Genomic DNA, 14,992 nt, shown 5'->3' with positions numbered 1-14,992 from the left:
CACTAACAATAACAATCAGGCTGAGCCACTGAACATAGAGTCATAAGTGATGAGGAACCCTGGCTTACAACCTAGCGCAGGTGTCCCCCTTAGATCCTTGTTTACATGTGGCCAGCGTGTGACCGCTGCAGACAATCAGTAACCTCAGTGACACTTATCACAATCACGTTATATCATGGTTTTATAATATTTGCTCCTTTTTTGTTCAGAAATTGGTTAATTTCCTTCTAGCAGTTTTTCATCAAATTTTACCTAGTATGCCACCAATCTTCTTTAGTTCATCCTTCAGGAAGGGTTTTGTATCAGCCAAATTTACATCTAGCCTTGAAAAGAATGAGAAATAAATGGTAACAATTCAACTGCATTAAAATACAAAAGCAAAGGTCATGCAAAATTCCATTAAAGGGGCATTCTCAAGTTTGAAAGTCAGCCCCCATCCAGAGGATAGGAGATAACTTCCTGATTGCTGGATGTGTGACTGTAGCACCATTTCCATTTCTGAGAAATGGGGTCCTGCGAGAATACAGCAGCGATCGATCATGCGCACTGCCACTCCATCCATTCTTACAGGAGTGCCCATACACTCATAAGACTGAATGGAGTGGCAGTGTGCATGATCGATCACGGCTATTGACATGAGGCTCTTCGAAGTCCCGATTCTTGGGAGCAGTGAGTAGTCTGACCCCCAGCCAATGGGAAGTGGATACATTTCAAACTTGAGAACACCATTTTTTTGTTCTGTGGCAGCATAGATCAGATCCTGGCTGCATGAGTGCAGTCAAATATAACTTTCTCTGAAATGCTCCTATATTTAAGAGAAAATATAGTTTGAAGAGCTAGCTGGGTAGGTGGCTGGTCTAGCTTGGTCTCTGCCCCGCTCCATGTAATTGACAGGTCTCTCCCTTTGTACACATGCAAGATAGACCTGTTAAAGAAGTTGAGCGGTGCGGGGAGATGCCGACTCGGGCCGAGCCGGTCTAAGCCTCAGCTCTTCAAACCATATTTTCTCAGAATTACACGATATTTTCTTTTTTTAAACGAAGATAACTGACTTATGGTGCAGCCAGGCTCTGACCCATTTTGCAAGTTGTCTGGGCAGCATGAATAATGCCACAGGACCTTTACTATTGCATGTATAGAAGATTACAATGTAAACTACTTCTGACCACCCAGATTATATATTATGTGCATACATCAGCACTACAGAAAGTAACTAACTATGAAAATGAGTGGGGTAAAACCTGCAAATACAAACATCTGGCCTAATTTTCTTTAGCGCTTTGAAAATTACAAATTTAAGTCTAACGCAACATTTTAGTTGAAAGAACTTAATTCTTCCTTTCACTTTTAATTACTCCTGGTAAAGCACTGGAGGGGTTAACAAGTTTTGTGAAAAGCACTTTTGAATACCAATTGACCGGTCCGGTTTTTAAAAAGTTAATCGCTTTTATTTAATAAAAACGAGCCAACCAATAGGGGGGACTACAGTTATACAACAAAAAAAAAAAAAAAAAAAAAAAAAGGATCTAAAGATGCAAGTTTATCATTCAAAATTATGGGACTGACTAGTCTGTTTTCTCTGTCTATATATTAGAATCTGTATATCTGCTCTTTTGACATTGATCTTATGCCACATAGAATGCTCTCAATCGCTACCCAGCATTAGATACAAAATGGCCTTTGTATCAGGACCATCACTGCTGAGGAGCAACCTTAGAATCCAGTAGTGTCTCATGTTCTAAAACTTGGATTCTGAGAGCCCAACTGATGACCAGAGCTTTTCCTGAGAAACAGAAATAACATTATAATAAAGAACAATACTGAAATGAGAGATATACTCAACTGTTTCTTCAGGACAAATATCTCAACACTCAGCCTGCATTTGTTGGACACATATAGATGTGACAACACCTAAGTAAGAAGAAAACATCCTGTTAAAAGCACATATCACTTTTACTTGACAAAAACATTCAGTTTAATTTACACTGTGAAAGGACACCTAAGTAGCAAGTCTAATTATAAAGTAATGTTGATGTATAAGTACCGATATTATATTTACTCAAATGCAGATTTTTTTTTAAGTTCTACATACACAAAAGCTCAAGGAAATAATCCACATTTCAGGACAAGTTGTAAAATTATGCCCCCAGAATGTTTTTTTTACTCCATTTCTAGCAATTAACGTACTCCTGAAAAACCTAGATATACAGTGGTTACGGAAAGGGTTACGGAAAGTAATCAGACCCCTTTCAATTTTTCACTCTGTTTCATTGCAGACATTTGGTAAATTCAAAAAAGTTCATTTTTTCCCCAATACACTCTGCACCCAATCTTTTTACGAATTTATTAAAAAAGAAAAACTGAAATATCACATGGTCAAAAGTATTCAGACCCTTTGCTCAGTATTGAGTAGAAGCACCCTTTTGAGCTAGTACAGCCATACTTGGGAATGATGCAACAAGTTTTTCACACCTGGATTTGGGGATCCTATGCCATTCTTCCTTGCAGATCCTCTCCAGTTCTGTCAAGTTGGATGGTGAACGTTGGTGGACAGCTATTTCCAGGTCTCTCCAGAAATGCTTAAGTGGGTTTAGGTCAGGGTTCTGGCTGGGCCAGTCAAGAATGGTCACACAGTTGTTCTGAAGCCACTCCTTTGTTATTTTAGCTGTGTGCTTAGGGTCATTGTCTTGTTGGAAGGTGAACCTTTGACCAAGTCTGAGGTCCAGAGCACTCTGGAAGAGGTTTTTATCCAGGATATCTCTGTACGTGGCCGCATTCATGTTTCTTTCAATGGCAACCAGGCGTCCTGTCCCTGCAGCTGAAAAACACCCCCATAGCATGATGCTGCTACCACCATATTTCACTGTTGGGATTGGATTTTGCAGGGATGAGCAGTGCCGGGTTTTCTCCACACATACCGCTTAGAATTATCACCAAAAAGGTCTATCTTCATCTCATCAGACCAGAGAAATTGTATTTCTCATAGTCTGGGAGTCCTTGATGTGTTTTTTAGCAAACTATATGCGGGCTTTCATATGTCTCGCATTGAGGAGAGGCTTCCGTTAGGCCCAACTGGTGGAGGGCTGCAGTGATAGTTGACTTTAATCTTGGGGTTATTCTGTACCTCTCTCACCAAGGATCTTCTCCCATAATTGCTTAGTTTGGCTGGACGGCCAAGGTCCAGGAAGACTTCTGGTGGTCCCAAACTTCTTCCATTTAAGGATTATGGAGGCCACTGTGCTCTTAGGAACCTTGAGTACTGCAGAAATTCTGTTGTAACCTTGGCCAGATCTGTGCCTTGCCACAATTCTGTCTCAGAGCTCCTTGGCCAGTTCCTTTTGACCTCATGATTATCATTTGGTCTGACATGCATTGTGAGCTGTGAGGTCTTATATAGACAGGTGTGTGCCTTTCCAAATCAAGTCCTATCAGTTTAATTAAACACAGCTGGACTCCAATGAAGGAGTAGAACCATCTCAAGGAGATCATAAAGAAATGGACAGCATGTGACTTAAATATGAGTGTCTGAATACTTATGACCATGTGATATTTCAGTTTTTCTTTTGTGATAAATATGCAAAAATTTCTACATTTCTGTTTTTTTTTTTGCAATCAAGATGGGGTGTAGTGTACATTAATGAGAATAAAAAATGAACTTTGTTGAAATTACCAAATGACTGCAATGAAACAAAGAGTGAAAAATTTAAAGGGGTCTGAATACTTTCCGTACCCACTGTATATGTCACAGGCCTATTCTCAAAAGTAGTAATAGGCTGATGACCAAGAGTGCTGTGGTAAAGTTAACGGATATTTTTTGGGAATTTCACCGTGAACACTCCGTGGCAGCAGACAACTATTCCCATGATCCCTTCTTCCCTTAATATATACATACAGGTTTCCTTAACTCTGGTCTGTGCTGTTCCTTTAAGACTTCTGTCTCTGATGACAAAGCTGGCTATACATTTATAGATAGCTGTCAAAACCAACAGATACCTCTCCCAACTCCACCTTACTCAGCAATGCTCAGCTGGGCACTCCTGTGTTCCGCATAAAAGAACCATTGCCCAACTCCTCTGGTGGTGGCTTATCTCCCAGCGAATAAAGAGTCAGCTATTGAAATGGATCAGGCCGGATCCTTCTCTTGGATGACTTCTTGTAATGTCAGTTAAAGGGAACCTATCACCCCGTTTTTTAAAAATTAGATAAAAATAGTGTGAAATAGGGGCAGAGCTGGGCTTTACATTAGGGCCTTTTCGGTGCCTTTACACCCCCGTTAGGCTGTCCAAATACCTTTGTGAAGTGGCCGTTTTCTGCTGTCACTCAAGTGGGTCAGGTCGGATGGGCGTGGTCACAGCGCTGTTTGTCCCCCAGGATCCTGCTCATCATTACGTTGGTGGCGTAGTGGTGTGCGCATGTCCAAAGAAGATCCACTGCCCAGGAGATGAATAACGGCGCGGTCTTCGCTATTCAGCCGTTTACCGGTGGGCGCGGCCATCTTTCCTGTGGCCGCGCCTGCGCAGATGGAGCGCTCTGCTGCCCGGGACTTCAGGAAAATGGCCGCCGCGATCTCCATCTGCGCACGCGCGGCCATTTTCCTGAAGTCCCGGGCAGCAGAGCGCTCCATCTGCGCAGGCGCGGCCACAGGAAAGATGGCCGCGCCCACCGGTAAACGGCTGAATAGCGAAGACCGCGCCGTTATTCATCTCCTGGGCAGTGGATCTTCTTTGGACATGCGCACACACTACGCCACCAACGTAATGATGAGCAGGATCCTGGGGGACAAACAGCGCTGTGACCACGCCCATCCGACCTGACCCACTTGAGTGACAGCAGAAAACGGCCACTTCACAAAGGTATTTGGACAGCCTAACGGGGGTGTAAAGGCACCGAAAAGGCCCTAATGTAAAGCCCAGCTCTGCCCCTATTTCACACTATTTTTATCTAATTTTTAAAAAACGGGGTGGTAGGTTCCCTTTAAGCTCGAAGGAGGCGAGAAGGAAGGAAGGGGGGGGGGGGGGGGGGGAAGAGTCGCTAATAAGCTGCAAGTCTCACATGACAGGACATCACTCGAACCCCAGGAGAACAGGAGCAGATATAATTGGAAAGCGCCTGTACCAGAAGTGAGTATAGGTGTTGTTTTATAAACATGAGATTGAGAAGGGGTTGTCCAAGTAGAGCCTTCCTACAGCTGCTGGCGGTCACATGTGCCGTTACTGAAGGGAATGAATATTCACCACATTCCACGCCCATGGGAGCTGAAAGTGATGAATTTTCATTTCTCTTAAGTAAAATAATATTGAAGCAAGCATATTTAATAGAGTGATTGTGAGTAACCAATGTATCATCACAGGGCTGGGAGTAAACAAATATGCATAAAGGACCAATGAGGACCAGCTGCCAAAACATAAGGAAAAAGAAACAAGGAACAAACAGCCATAGAGGTCCAATAAAAAGTAGATTTATTAATGCAAATAGTTAAAACCACCAGACAAAAAAGGCAGTATGGCACAGGGAAAGAGGGCACACATATACACGGCCAAGCAAAACCGGGCCAAGACACCAACCCATAGCCAGATCACTTGCAGAGGTACGATATGTTAGAGTAAATACCCATGTTGATTAGAAACAATGCAATAGATCAGTGCCTAAACATGGGGACATTATACATAACATTGCCGTATAATTGCCATATCAGCATATTTTACGTACCTAACACCTGCAGGATCAGCAAATAGGAAGAGCGGCCGGACCCGACCCCGACGCGCGTTTCGGAGCAAACTGCTCCTTCATCAGGGGGTAAGTATACCATCTATACGGTGTGCTTTATATACCGCCATATGCGGAAGTGTGTAAACCATCAAACCGCCGCACCTGAATGCCGGGCAGCATGAGCGACATCCAAAATGGCCGCCAGCACCGGAAACACGCAGGGCCCCACGTGATCACATGCCGGACGGCAAGAAGGAGCGCTCACACCGCCAAGCAAACAGGCGCATGCGCACACGGCTAAAAACTAGTATCCACGCCATATTGAAACAGGGCAATGATAAGGGAAGGTGCAACAAGGGGGAACAAGACAAACAATGCCGTGGAGCGGGGTACAAAAAGGTAATGACAGCATCCCACAATCACCAATGTATGACTCTAATATTAGTATTATTAACAAAAGTGATCGGTCAAAACTATAATACAGCATCACGGGGACTATGCCTACAATAATCAATACAAACATTGAATACAGGTATCACATAATAAACAATAAATAGTAACCCATATGAAATATATTGTACCTGTAGGGATTGGCTCAGGTGAGCAATGGTAGGGCCGCAGTAATGAGGCAACACACAGGCTTCCAGTCCAAACTTCAGTGGTTTATTGTCACTTTAAACAGTCCGAGACAGAAAGTAAGAAAAAAACAAACATACTCCAGCTTGGAGAACCACTGGTCTCAGACTCACCCTTTACACGGGACGGGCTTAACTAAGCGGCTGCCAGGTTAGCGGCTTCCGCCAGGTGCCATTCCCAGGGTTGCTAAGAGTCATATCACCAACATTTGTGATATGTGTGGGAGGGAAAACCATTCAGGCTCCTTCCAGCCTAGTTTCATTCCCAGAATAACATGTGCCAAACAAAAGAAACTCCATTACATAGTCTATAGCCACCCCCCCCGGTGGGGTATCCATCACATGGGCTGATCACATGATCCTGACATCACTGCAGGTCCTCAACTTTAGGAAAATAACAGGCCAAAACTTATCCTGCTGGGAGAAATATATCTTCCGTCCAGCACTACACCTTTTACTGCACCACATACCTCCCCCCTTTGTTCAACCCTATGGGGGTGGACACATGACATACAGTGAACTCTGGACAGGGCATCTGCATTCCCCTGTAGTCTGCCTGCCCGATGTTCTACTGAAAATTTAAAATTTTGCAGGGACAGAAACCATCTGGTGACTCGTGCATTTCTCTCCTTAGCTTGACTCATCCATGTAAGAGGGGAGTGATCTGTCACCAAGCGAAATTTTCTCCCCAGCAAATAATAGCGAAGAGACTCAAGTGCCCACTTAATGGCCAGGCACTCTCTCTCCACAATACTGTACCTGCTTTCGGCTGGGGTAAGCTTCCGGCTCAGAAAACTAACGGGATGCTCTTCTCCGTTAATTTCTTGAGACAACACGGCACCAAGACCTATCTCAGAGGCATCAGTTTGCACGATGAACTCTTTTGAAATCAGGTGTAATCAGAACGGGCGTACCACACAGTACTGATTTTAACTTTACAAAGGCCTCTTCTAACTGATCATTCCATTGGACCATCACAGACTTCCTCCCTTTCAAGCAGTCTGTTAAAGGCGCGGACAACGTTGCAAAGTTGGGAACAAATCGCCTGTAATACCCCAATAAGCCTAAAAAGGCTTTTACCTGCTTTGTTGTGAGGGGACGGGGCCAGTTCTGTATTGCCTCCACTTTGTTTATTTGAGGCTTAATGACCCCTCTCCCGATGACATAACCCAAGTACCGAGCTTCCTCCAACCCTATGGAACACTTCTTTGGATTGGCTGTTAGCCCTGCTTGTCGGAGCGAATCAATCACCGCCTGAACCTTGGGTAAGTGACTTTCCCAGTCTGCACTGTACACAACAATATCATCCAGATAGGCTGAGGCATAACGGCGATGGGGACGGAGGACAATATCCATTAACTGTTGGAACGTCGCCGGCGCACCATGCAAACCAAAAGGTAACACCTTATACTGAAAGAGCCCTTCGGGCGCTACAAAGGCCGTTTTTTCCTTAGCTGCCTTTGTTAGGGGCACCTGCCAATACCCTTTTGTAAGGTCAAGGGTTGTAAAATACTGTGCCTGCCCAAACCGTTCTATCAATTCATCCACCCGGGGCATGGGGTAAGCATCAAAATTTTGAAACTTCATTAAGTTTTCTGAAGTCATTACAGAATCTTAGGGTCCCATCAGGCTTAGGTATTAGAACTATTGGACTGGCCCAGTCACTTTGCGACTCTTCTATGACCCCTAATTTTAACATATTTTCCACCTCCTGGGATATGGCTTGTCGCCGAGCCTCAGGCACCCGATATGACTTTAGTCGGACTTTGGCCTGTGGCTCCGTAACAATGTCATGTTGGACTATGGAGGTACATCCAGGGAGTTCAGAAAAAACGTCCGTATTTTGGCTAACAAACTCCCGGACCTCCTGAACCTGTTTAGGAGACAACGTATCTGGTATTTTGACTGCAGACAAGGCTTCTCCTTACTCACTCAGAGGTAATTGAGCCTTCTCTACAGAAAATGCAGGCAGCGGACTATCCCCCCCAAGGTGGTCTCTGTCTTTCCACAGTTTAAGCAAATTAACATGATAAACCTGCTCTGGCTTCCTACGGCCTGGTTGGTGTACCTTATAGTCTACCGGTCCCACCTTCTCCATAATCTCATAGGGCCCCTGCCACCTCGCCAAAAATTTGCTATCTACTGTGGGCACAAGTACCAACACGCGATCCCCAGGACTAAAGGTTCTTACCCGAGCCTCCCGGTTATAAACCCGACTCAGACTGTTGTGCTGCTTCCATATGTTCCCGTACCAATGGTAGGACTGTCTCCATCCTTTCTTGCATTTTTGCAACATGCTCTATTACACTCCTGTGGGGGGTTGGTTGGTTCTCCCAAGCCTCCTTGGCTATATCAGGTAAGCCCCGGGGATGTCGGCCATACAATAATTCAAAGGGCGAGAACCCCGTAGATGCCTGCGGCACCTCCCGTACTGCAAATAACAAATATGGGAGTAAAAGAGCCCAATCCTTCCCATCTTTAGAAACGTTTTTTTTTAGCATGTTCTTTAGCGTTTTGTTGAATCTTTCTACCAGCCCATCTGTTTGGGGGTGATAAACTGAGGTGCGCAACTGTTTGACATTTAACAAGCGGCAGAGCTCTTTCATTATTTTTGACATAAAGGGGGTTCCTTGGTCTGTTAAAATCTCTTGCGGAATCCCCACCCTAGAAAACATTCCCATGAGTTCTTTTGCTATGAGCTTAGCTGACGTATGGCGCAGCGGAACAGCCTCAGGATAGCGGGTGGCATAATCTAGAACTACTAGGATGTGTTGGTGCCCCCTTGCTGACTTATTGACAGGACCGACCAGATCCATTGCCACTCTTTCGAAAGGCACCTCTATAATAGGTAAAGGCACTAAAGGACTCCGAAAGTGTGGCTGGGGACTGGTTACCTGGCACACAGGACAGGAATTACAATACCGTTTAACCTCTTCATGGACCCCCAGCCAGTAAAACCGCTGCAAAATTCGGTCTAGGGTTTTCTTTTGGGCCAAATGCCCCCCGAGTACATGCGCATGCGCTAGGTCTATTACTAGTTTACGATAGGCTTGAGGTACCAATTGTTCTACCATTTCCCCACGTACTTTCTCAACTCGATACAACAGGTCTCGGTTTAGCTCAAAGCGTGGCAATTTGGTGGCTGCCCCCGGTTGTTGGGGTTCCCCGTTAATAAACAGTACATTTTCCCTGGCCCGAGTCAAAGTAGGGTCTCGGAGTTGCGCTGTACCAAAATTATCGCTCGATACATTTAAATCTACCAACTCAGGTCCTGGCGGTAAGTCTTCCACATCCCCGGCCAACACTTCTATGGGAGAATTTTCCCCCTCCTCCACCGAAGGGGAGGTCACCCCTACCGCCAACTCTTCTTCCTCTGGGCTACCAGGTTCATGCCCCAGTTCTGGAGAATGTAGCCTGGTTGTCACCGGTGTCGGCATTTGTCCACTGGGCGAGACAACTGTGGGCCAAAGTACAGAAAATAAAGGAAAATCTCTACCAAGTATCACTTCATAATGTAAGCTAACCACAACCCCCACCTCGTGGCACCGCCTCCCCGCTGGCGTGTTTATCACCACTAGGGCGGTAGGATAGTCTTTTAAGTCCCCACATATACATAACACCCCAATTTTCCGACCAGTGTACTCGCTGGACTGAACCAGACTGGCTCGTACTAGGGTCACGAGACTCCCTGAGTCCAGTAGGGCCACAGCTGGGGTACCCTCCACATCCACGTTACACAAATGTCCCATATTGGATCCCTCCTGGATACCTGTAGCGCAAGTCAGTTCGGCATAATGGGATTGGCGATACCCAAAGTTTGTCTCCATGGGCTCAGTCAGGTGGGGGCACCGCCAGCAGACTATGGGGCCTCTTTCTCCTCCAGATAAGTCTTGAGTGGCCTTCCTGGGCTCTGCTTGCCGAGCTAGGGGTGGAGATTTAGGGAACCTTCTGGACACCTTCCGGGGAGTCCCTCCCTGGAGCTCTTTGGTTGCCCCATATCGTTCTATCAGGTCCATCATCTGGAGCGCATTAGTAGGGGATGCTTGCCCGACCCATGATTGGAGGGAGCGGGGCAAACCCCTCCAAAATTTATCAGTCACTATGCGGTCTAGTATGGCCACGGGAGACAGAACCTCAGGCTGTAACCATTTCTGAAATAAGTGCAACAGGTCAGAATACTGGGAGCGAGCTGGCTTGGAGGGGTTAAACTCCCACTGATGTACCCGCTGGGCCCGGACCAACACATTTACCCCAAGATGTGCCATTATCTCACCCTTGACGACTGCGTAGTCCTCCCTCTGCTCAGGGGATAGATCTTGATAGGCCTTCAAAGGTCCTGGAGCCAGAAATGGAGCAATTACTTCTGCCCACTGGTCCCGGGGTAGTCTCTCCCGCTCAGCTACTCCCTCAAACATCTCCAAGTACGTCTCGACGTCATCAGATTTCTCCATTTTGGGGATCGCTGTACGAACCGCTTTCCGGACATCATGGATTCCCCGTGAAGTTTCTCTTGTCTGCGATGCCGTGATATGCTGTATCAACAGCTGGTTGGTTTCCTGCTGCTGCTGCGTAGCCTGCTGCTGTTGTCGCATAGCGTCCACAAGCACTTTTATTGTGGCTTCCATTTCTGCAGAGTTCCCCGACTGGGTCTGCGCCACTAATTTCACCCAGGACATAAGCTGGAGTAAAAATAAGCAAAAATAGCCTGGCCTCACTGCGTATGCCCGCATTCGAACACCAAATGTAGGGATTGGCTCAGGTGATCAATGGTAGTGCCGCAGTAATGAGGCAACACACAGGCTTCCAGTCCAAAGTTCAGTGGTTTATTGTCACTTTAAACAGTCCGAGACAGAAAGTAAGAGAAAAAACCAAACATACTCCAGCTTGGAGAACCACTGGTCTCAGACTCACCCTTTACACGGGACGGGCTTAACTAAGCGGCTGCCAGGTCAGCGGCTTCCGCCAGGTGCCATTCCCAGGGTTGCTAAGAGTCATATCACCAACCTTTGTGATATGTGTGGGAGGGAAAACCGTTCAGGCTCCTTCCAGCCTAGTTCCATTCCCAGAATAACATGTGCCAAACAAAAGAAACTCCATTACATAGTCTATAGCTACACCCCCCGGTGAGGTATCCATCACATGGGCTGATCACATGATCCTGACATCACTGCAGGTCCTCAACCTTAGGAAAATAACAGGCCAAAACTTATCCTGCTGGGAGAAATATATCTTCCGTCCAGCACTACACCTTTTACTGCACCACATACCCCATATACTAAACACCGCTAATCATGCAAATATAACACACATATATAAATACCAACAATAAGAACAGCACATGTTCATATATGTGAAACAGCCGACTGACGATATTGACACGCAGAAGCACTTGATAGAAGAATTCTCACGAGTACGTAGACACTTCAATATTCAGGATATCCAAGTGCTAAATAATGCAAATTAAATAAAATAAACACACAGACAACACACAATGTAATTAAATAAAATTAAAAATTAAAAATATTTATTTATTTTATTTTTAATTTTATTTCAATTCGTGAGAATTCTTCTATCAAGTCTTTCTGCGTGTCAATATCGTCAGTCGGCTGTTTCACATTTATATGTATATATGAACATGTGCTGTTCTTATTGTTGGTATATATATATATATATGTTATATTTGCATGATTAGTGGGTTACTATTTAATGTTTATTATGTGATACCTGTATTCAGTGTTTGCATTGATTATTGTAGGCATAGTCCCAGTGATGCTGTATTATAGTTTTGACCGATCACTTTTGTTAATAATACTAATATTAGAGTCATACATTGGTGATTGTGGGATGCTGTCATTACCTTTTTGTACCCCGCTCCACGGCATTGTTTGTCTTGTTCCCCCTTGTTGCACCTTTTTTTAATGTTCCCTTATCATTGCCCTGTTTCAATATGGCGTGGATACTAGCTTCTAGCCGTGTGCGCATGCGCCTGTTTGCTTGGCGGTGTGAGCTCTCCTTCATGCCGTCCGGCATGTGATCACGTGGGGCCCTGCGTGTTTCCGGTGCTGGCGGCCATTTTGGATGTCGCTCGTGCTGCCCGGCATTCAGGTGCGGCGGTTTGATGGTTTACACACTTCCGCATATGGCAGTATATAAAGCACACCGTATAGATGGTATACTTACCCCCTGATGAAGGAGCAGTTTGCTCCGAAACGCGCGTCGGGGTCGGGTCCGGCCGCTCTTCCTATTTGCTGATCCTGCAGGTGTTAGGTACGTAAAATATGCTGATATGGCAATTATACGGCAATGTTATGTATAATGTCCCCATGTTTAGGCACTGATCTATTGCATGGTTTCTAATCAACATGGGTATTTACTCTAACATATCGTACCTCTGCAAGTGATCTGGCTATGGGTTGGTGTCTTGGCCCGGTTTTGCTTGGCCGTGTTTATATGTGTGCCCTCTTTCCCTGTGCCATACTGCCTTTTTTGTCTGGTGGTTTTAACTATTTGCATTAATAAATCTACTTTTTATTGGACCTCTATGGCTGTTTGTTCCTTGTTTCTATTTCTCTTAAGTAGCAGCACCCGTGACCGCCGGCAGCTGCAGCAAGGCTCTGGCTGACACTGTGCTCGCTATTAAAGAGCAATGAATATTCACTGCTCTCCAAACATGCAGTCCCAGCATGCAGAGCTGTGAGTATTCCGGCAGCTGTCCTTCAGCTAGCAGGCAGCGCATGACGTCCCTGCCATGTGCTGCTTATAAGCATAAAGCAGCTGCTAGCATCGGAACAAGACGGTGCAAGGGAGCGACGGGAAGATAAGTGCAGTGTTTTTTTTAATTTTTTTCATGTTTTCTGATGGGGCCATGCATGCCAGTGTGGGGGTGGGGGCCAATCATACCAGGGTAAGGATGGGGCCATGCATACTAGGACAAGATGGGGGCCCTGCACACCAGGACAGGAATGAGGGCGACCATTCCTGCCAAGATCTGGATGAGGGGGAAACATTCCTACCAGGCTAGAGATAAAGGGGACATGCATACCAGGCTAGGGATGAGGAGGTGATGCATACTAAGATGGGGATGAGGGCAGTGTATACCAGTATAGGGATGTGTATGGGCAGCACGGTGGCTTAGTGGTTAGCATAGCAGCCTTGCAACGCTGGAGTCCTGGGTTCAAATCCCACCAAGGACAACATCTGCAAGGAGTTTGTATGTTCTCTCTGGAATATATGTTAGCGCTATAGAAAGATTATTATTATTATTATTATTATGTGTATCAGGCTGGGGATGAGGGGACTATATATACCAGGATAGGGGATAGTAAGTAAAGTATTGACCGCAGTTTTTGCTTCATTTTTTTTATCCCAATTTCCTCTTCTAAAATCTAGGTGCATCTTATGGTCCAGTGCGTTTAATAGTCTGAAAAACTCGGTACTGCTTATGGGTTTCCCAACATGCCGCTTCATCTAGATCTCAACGACCTTCTTAAATGTCAAATTTATACAGGCGACAGTGACTATTTAGAGAACACGATCTATAAAAGGAAATAATAGTATGGAATTAGTCAGCTTTTCCAGATGTCAGAGTGACAAAGCAGCTGTGACCTGCGGTAAAAAGCTTACCACAGGTCACAGGTGTCGGCTGATGAGAAAAGCCACCATTGGGGGCTTTTCAGGATCCGGCCCGGGGCATCTTGCCTGCAACAGAATCGGTAAGCCTTGCTCTTTATGCTGTGTCCTAAGTTACCTTAATGGAATTGATATTATTTATAAAACTGAGCAGCTCTCTGCCTATATATACTATTGTAAGGCTGGCAATTGGCACTGGTGGTCCTTTCTCTTCCATTCTTGTGCACCTTAATACCAATTTTTTGTACCTTTTTATGATGTGTGATTAATAAAATATTATTTTTTTTTTTTCAGCAATATACTCCTTGGCGCTCCTCTTCTGTCATTCAATATGGAGTTGGTCAATTCCCTGCTTTTGGGGTCTTTCTTGCACTATTTAGTGTAATTGTTTATCGATTATCAGATTACCTGGTATTGCTTCCTCCCATCCGCCTACGCCTGATGTCAATGATAACACTGGGAGCAGGCGGCGGCAGATGGGCATAGTCATCAGCTGACTCTTGCGCTCAAAGTAAAAAAATATTTAAAAAAAGTTAAAATAAAGAAATAAATATTGAAATAAAAACAAGAAAAAACACAGTATATACTTACCTTGCACCTAATCCCTAAAGTCCTTTGTCTTGTGTGTAAAAAAAACAAACAAACAAAAAAAAAACACCATATACTTACCTTAACACCTAATCCCAGATGCCCATATCACCTGGAAAAAAACATAATGAACCACCATATTCCTCACCTATTCGCCATAATCCATACGGTCCCACAATAATTCTGATAACTTGTAGAGCAGTCACTCCAGCTGATGCAACTGCCCTACCGTGCAGTTGCAGTGGGTTGCACTGAGCTGCGGTAAGAAAGTTCACTGGAATTCATCAGGTGATGAGCCCCGGTGACCTCACTTACATTAATGCTGCGTGACAAAGTTCTTATGCAGCAGAGCAGTCAGTGAGATCACTGGGGCTCATCAGCCGATGAATTTTCTCACTGCAGCTCAGCGCTACATACTGCAGGAGCAATTA

The 14,992-nt window shown here is 45.1% G+C and overlaps 1 protein-coding gene across 11 annotated transcripts in view; it reads right to left on the bottom strand.

Moving 5' to 3' along the window:
* Positions 1–14,992, bottom strand: part of PWWP3A (PWWP domain containing 3A, DNA repair factor) — a 159,886-nt gene that overhangs the window by 130,957 nt on the left and 13,937 nt on the right. For all 11 annotated transcript variants that reach the window (XM_077271036.1, XM_077270985.1, XM_077271073.1 and 8 more), the window contains exons 3-4: positions 1,844–1,911; positions 253–323 (exon numbers count right to left, since the gene is read on the bottom strand). In XM_077271036.1, coding sequence (XP_077127151.1) covers positions 253–323; positions 1,844–1,911 — 139 coding nt within the window. The remainder of the gene's footprint in view (positions 1–252; positions 324–1,843; positions 1,912–14,992) is intronic.

Source organism: Ranitomeya variabilis, chromosome 1 (assembly GCF_051348905.1).
Source record: "Ranitomeya variabilis isolate aRanVar5 chromosome 1, aRanVar5.hap1, whole genome shotgun sequence".
NCBI classification, from domain to species: domain Eukaryota; kingdom Metazoa; phylum Chordata; class Amphibia; order Anura; family Dendrobatidae; genus Ranitomeya; species Ranitomeya variabilis.
The sequence above is the reverse complement of the archived record's forward strand: the minus strand, read 5'-3'. Positions and strand labels throughout refer to the sequence as shown.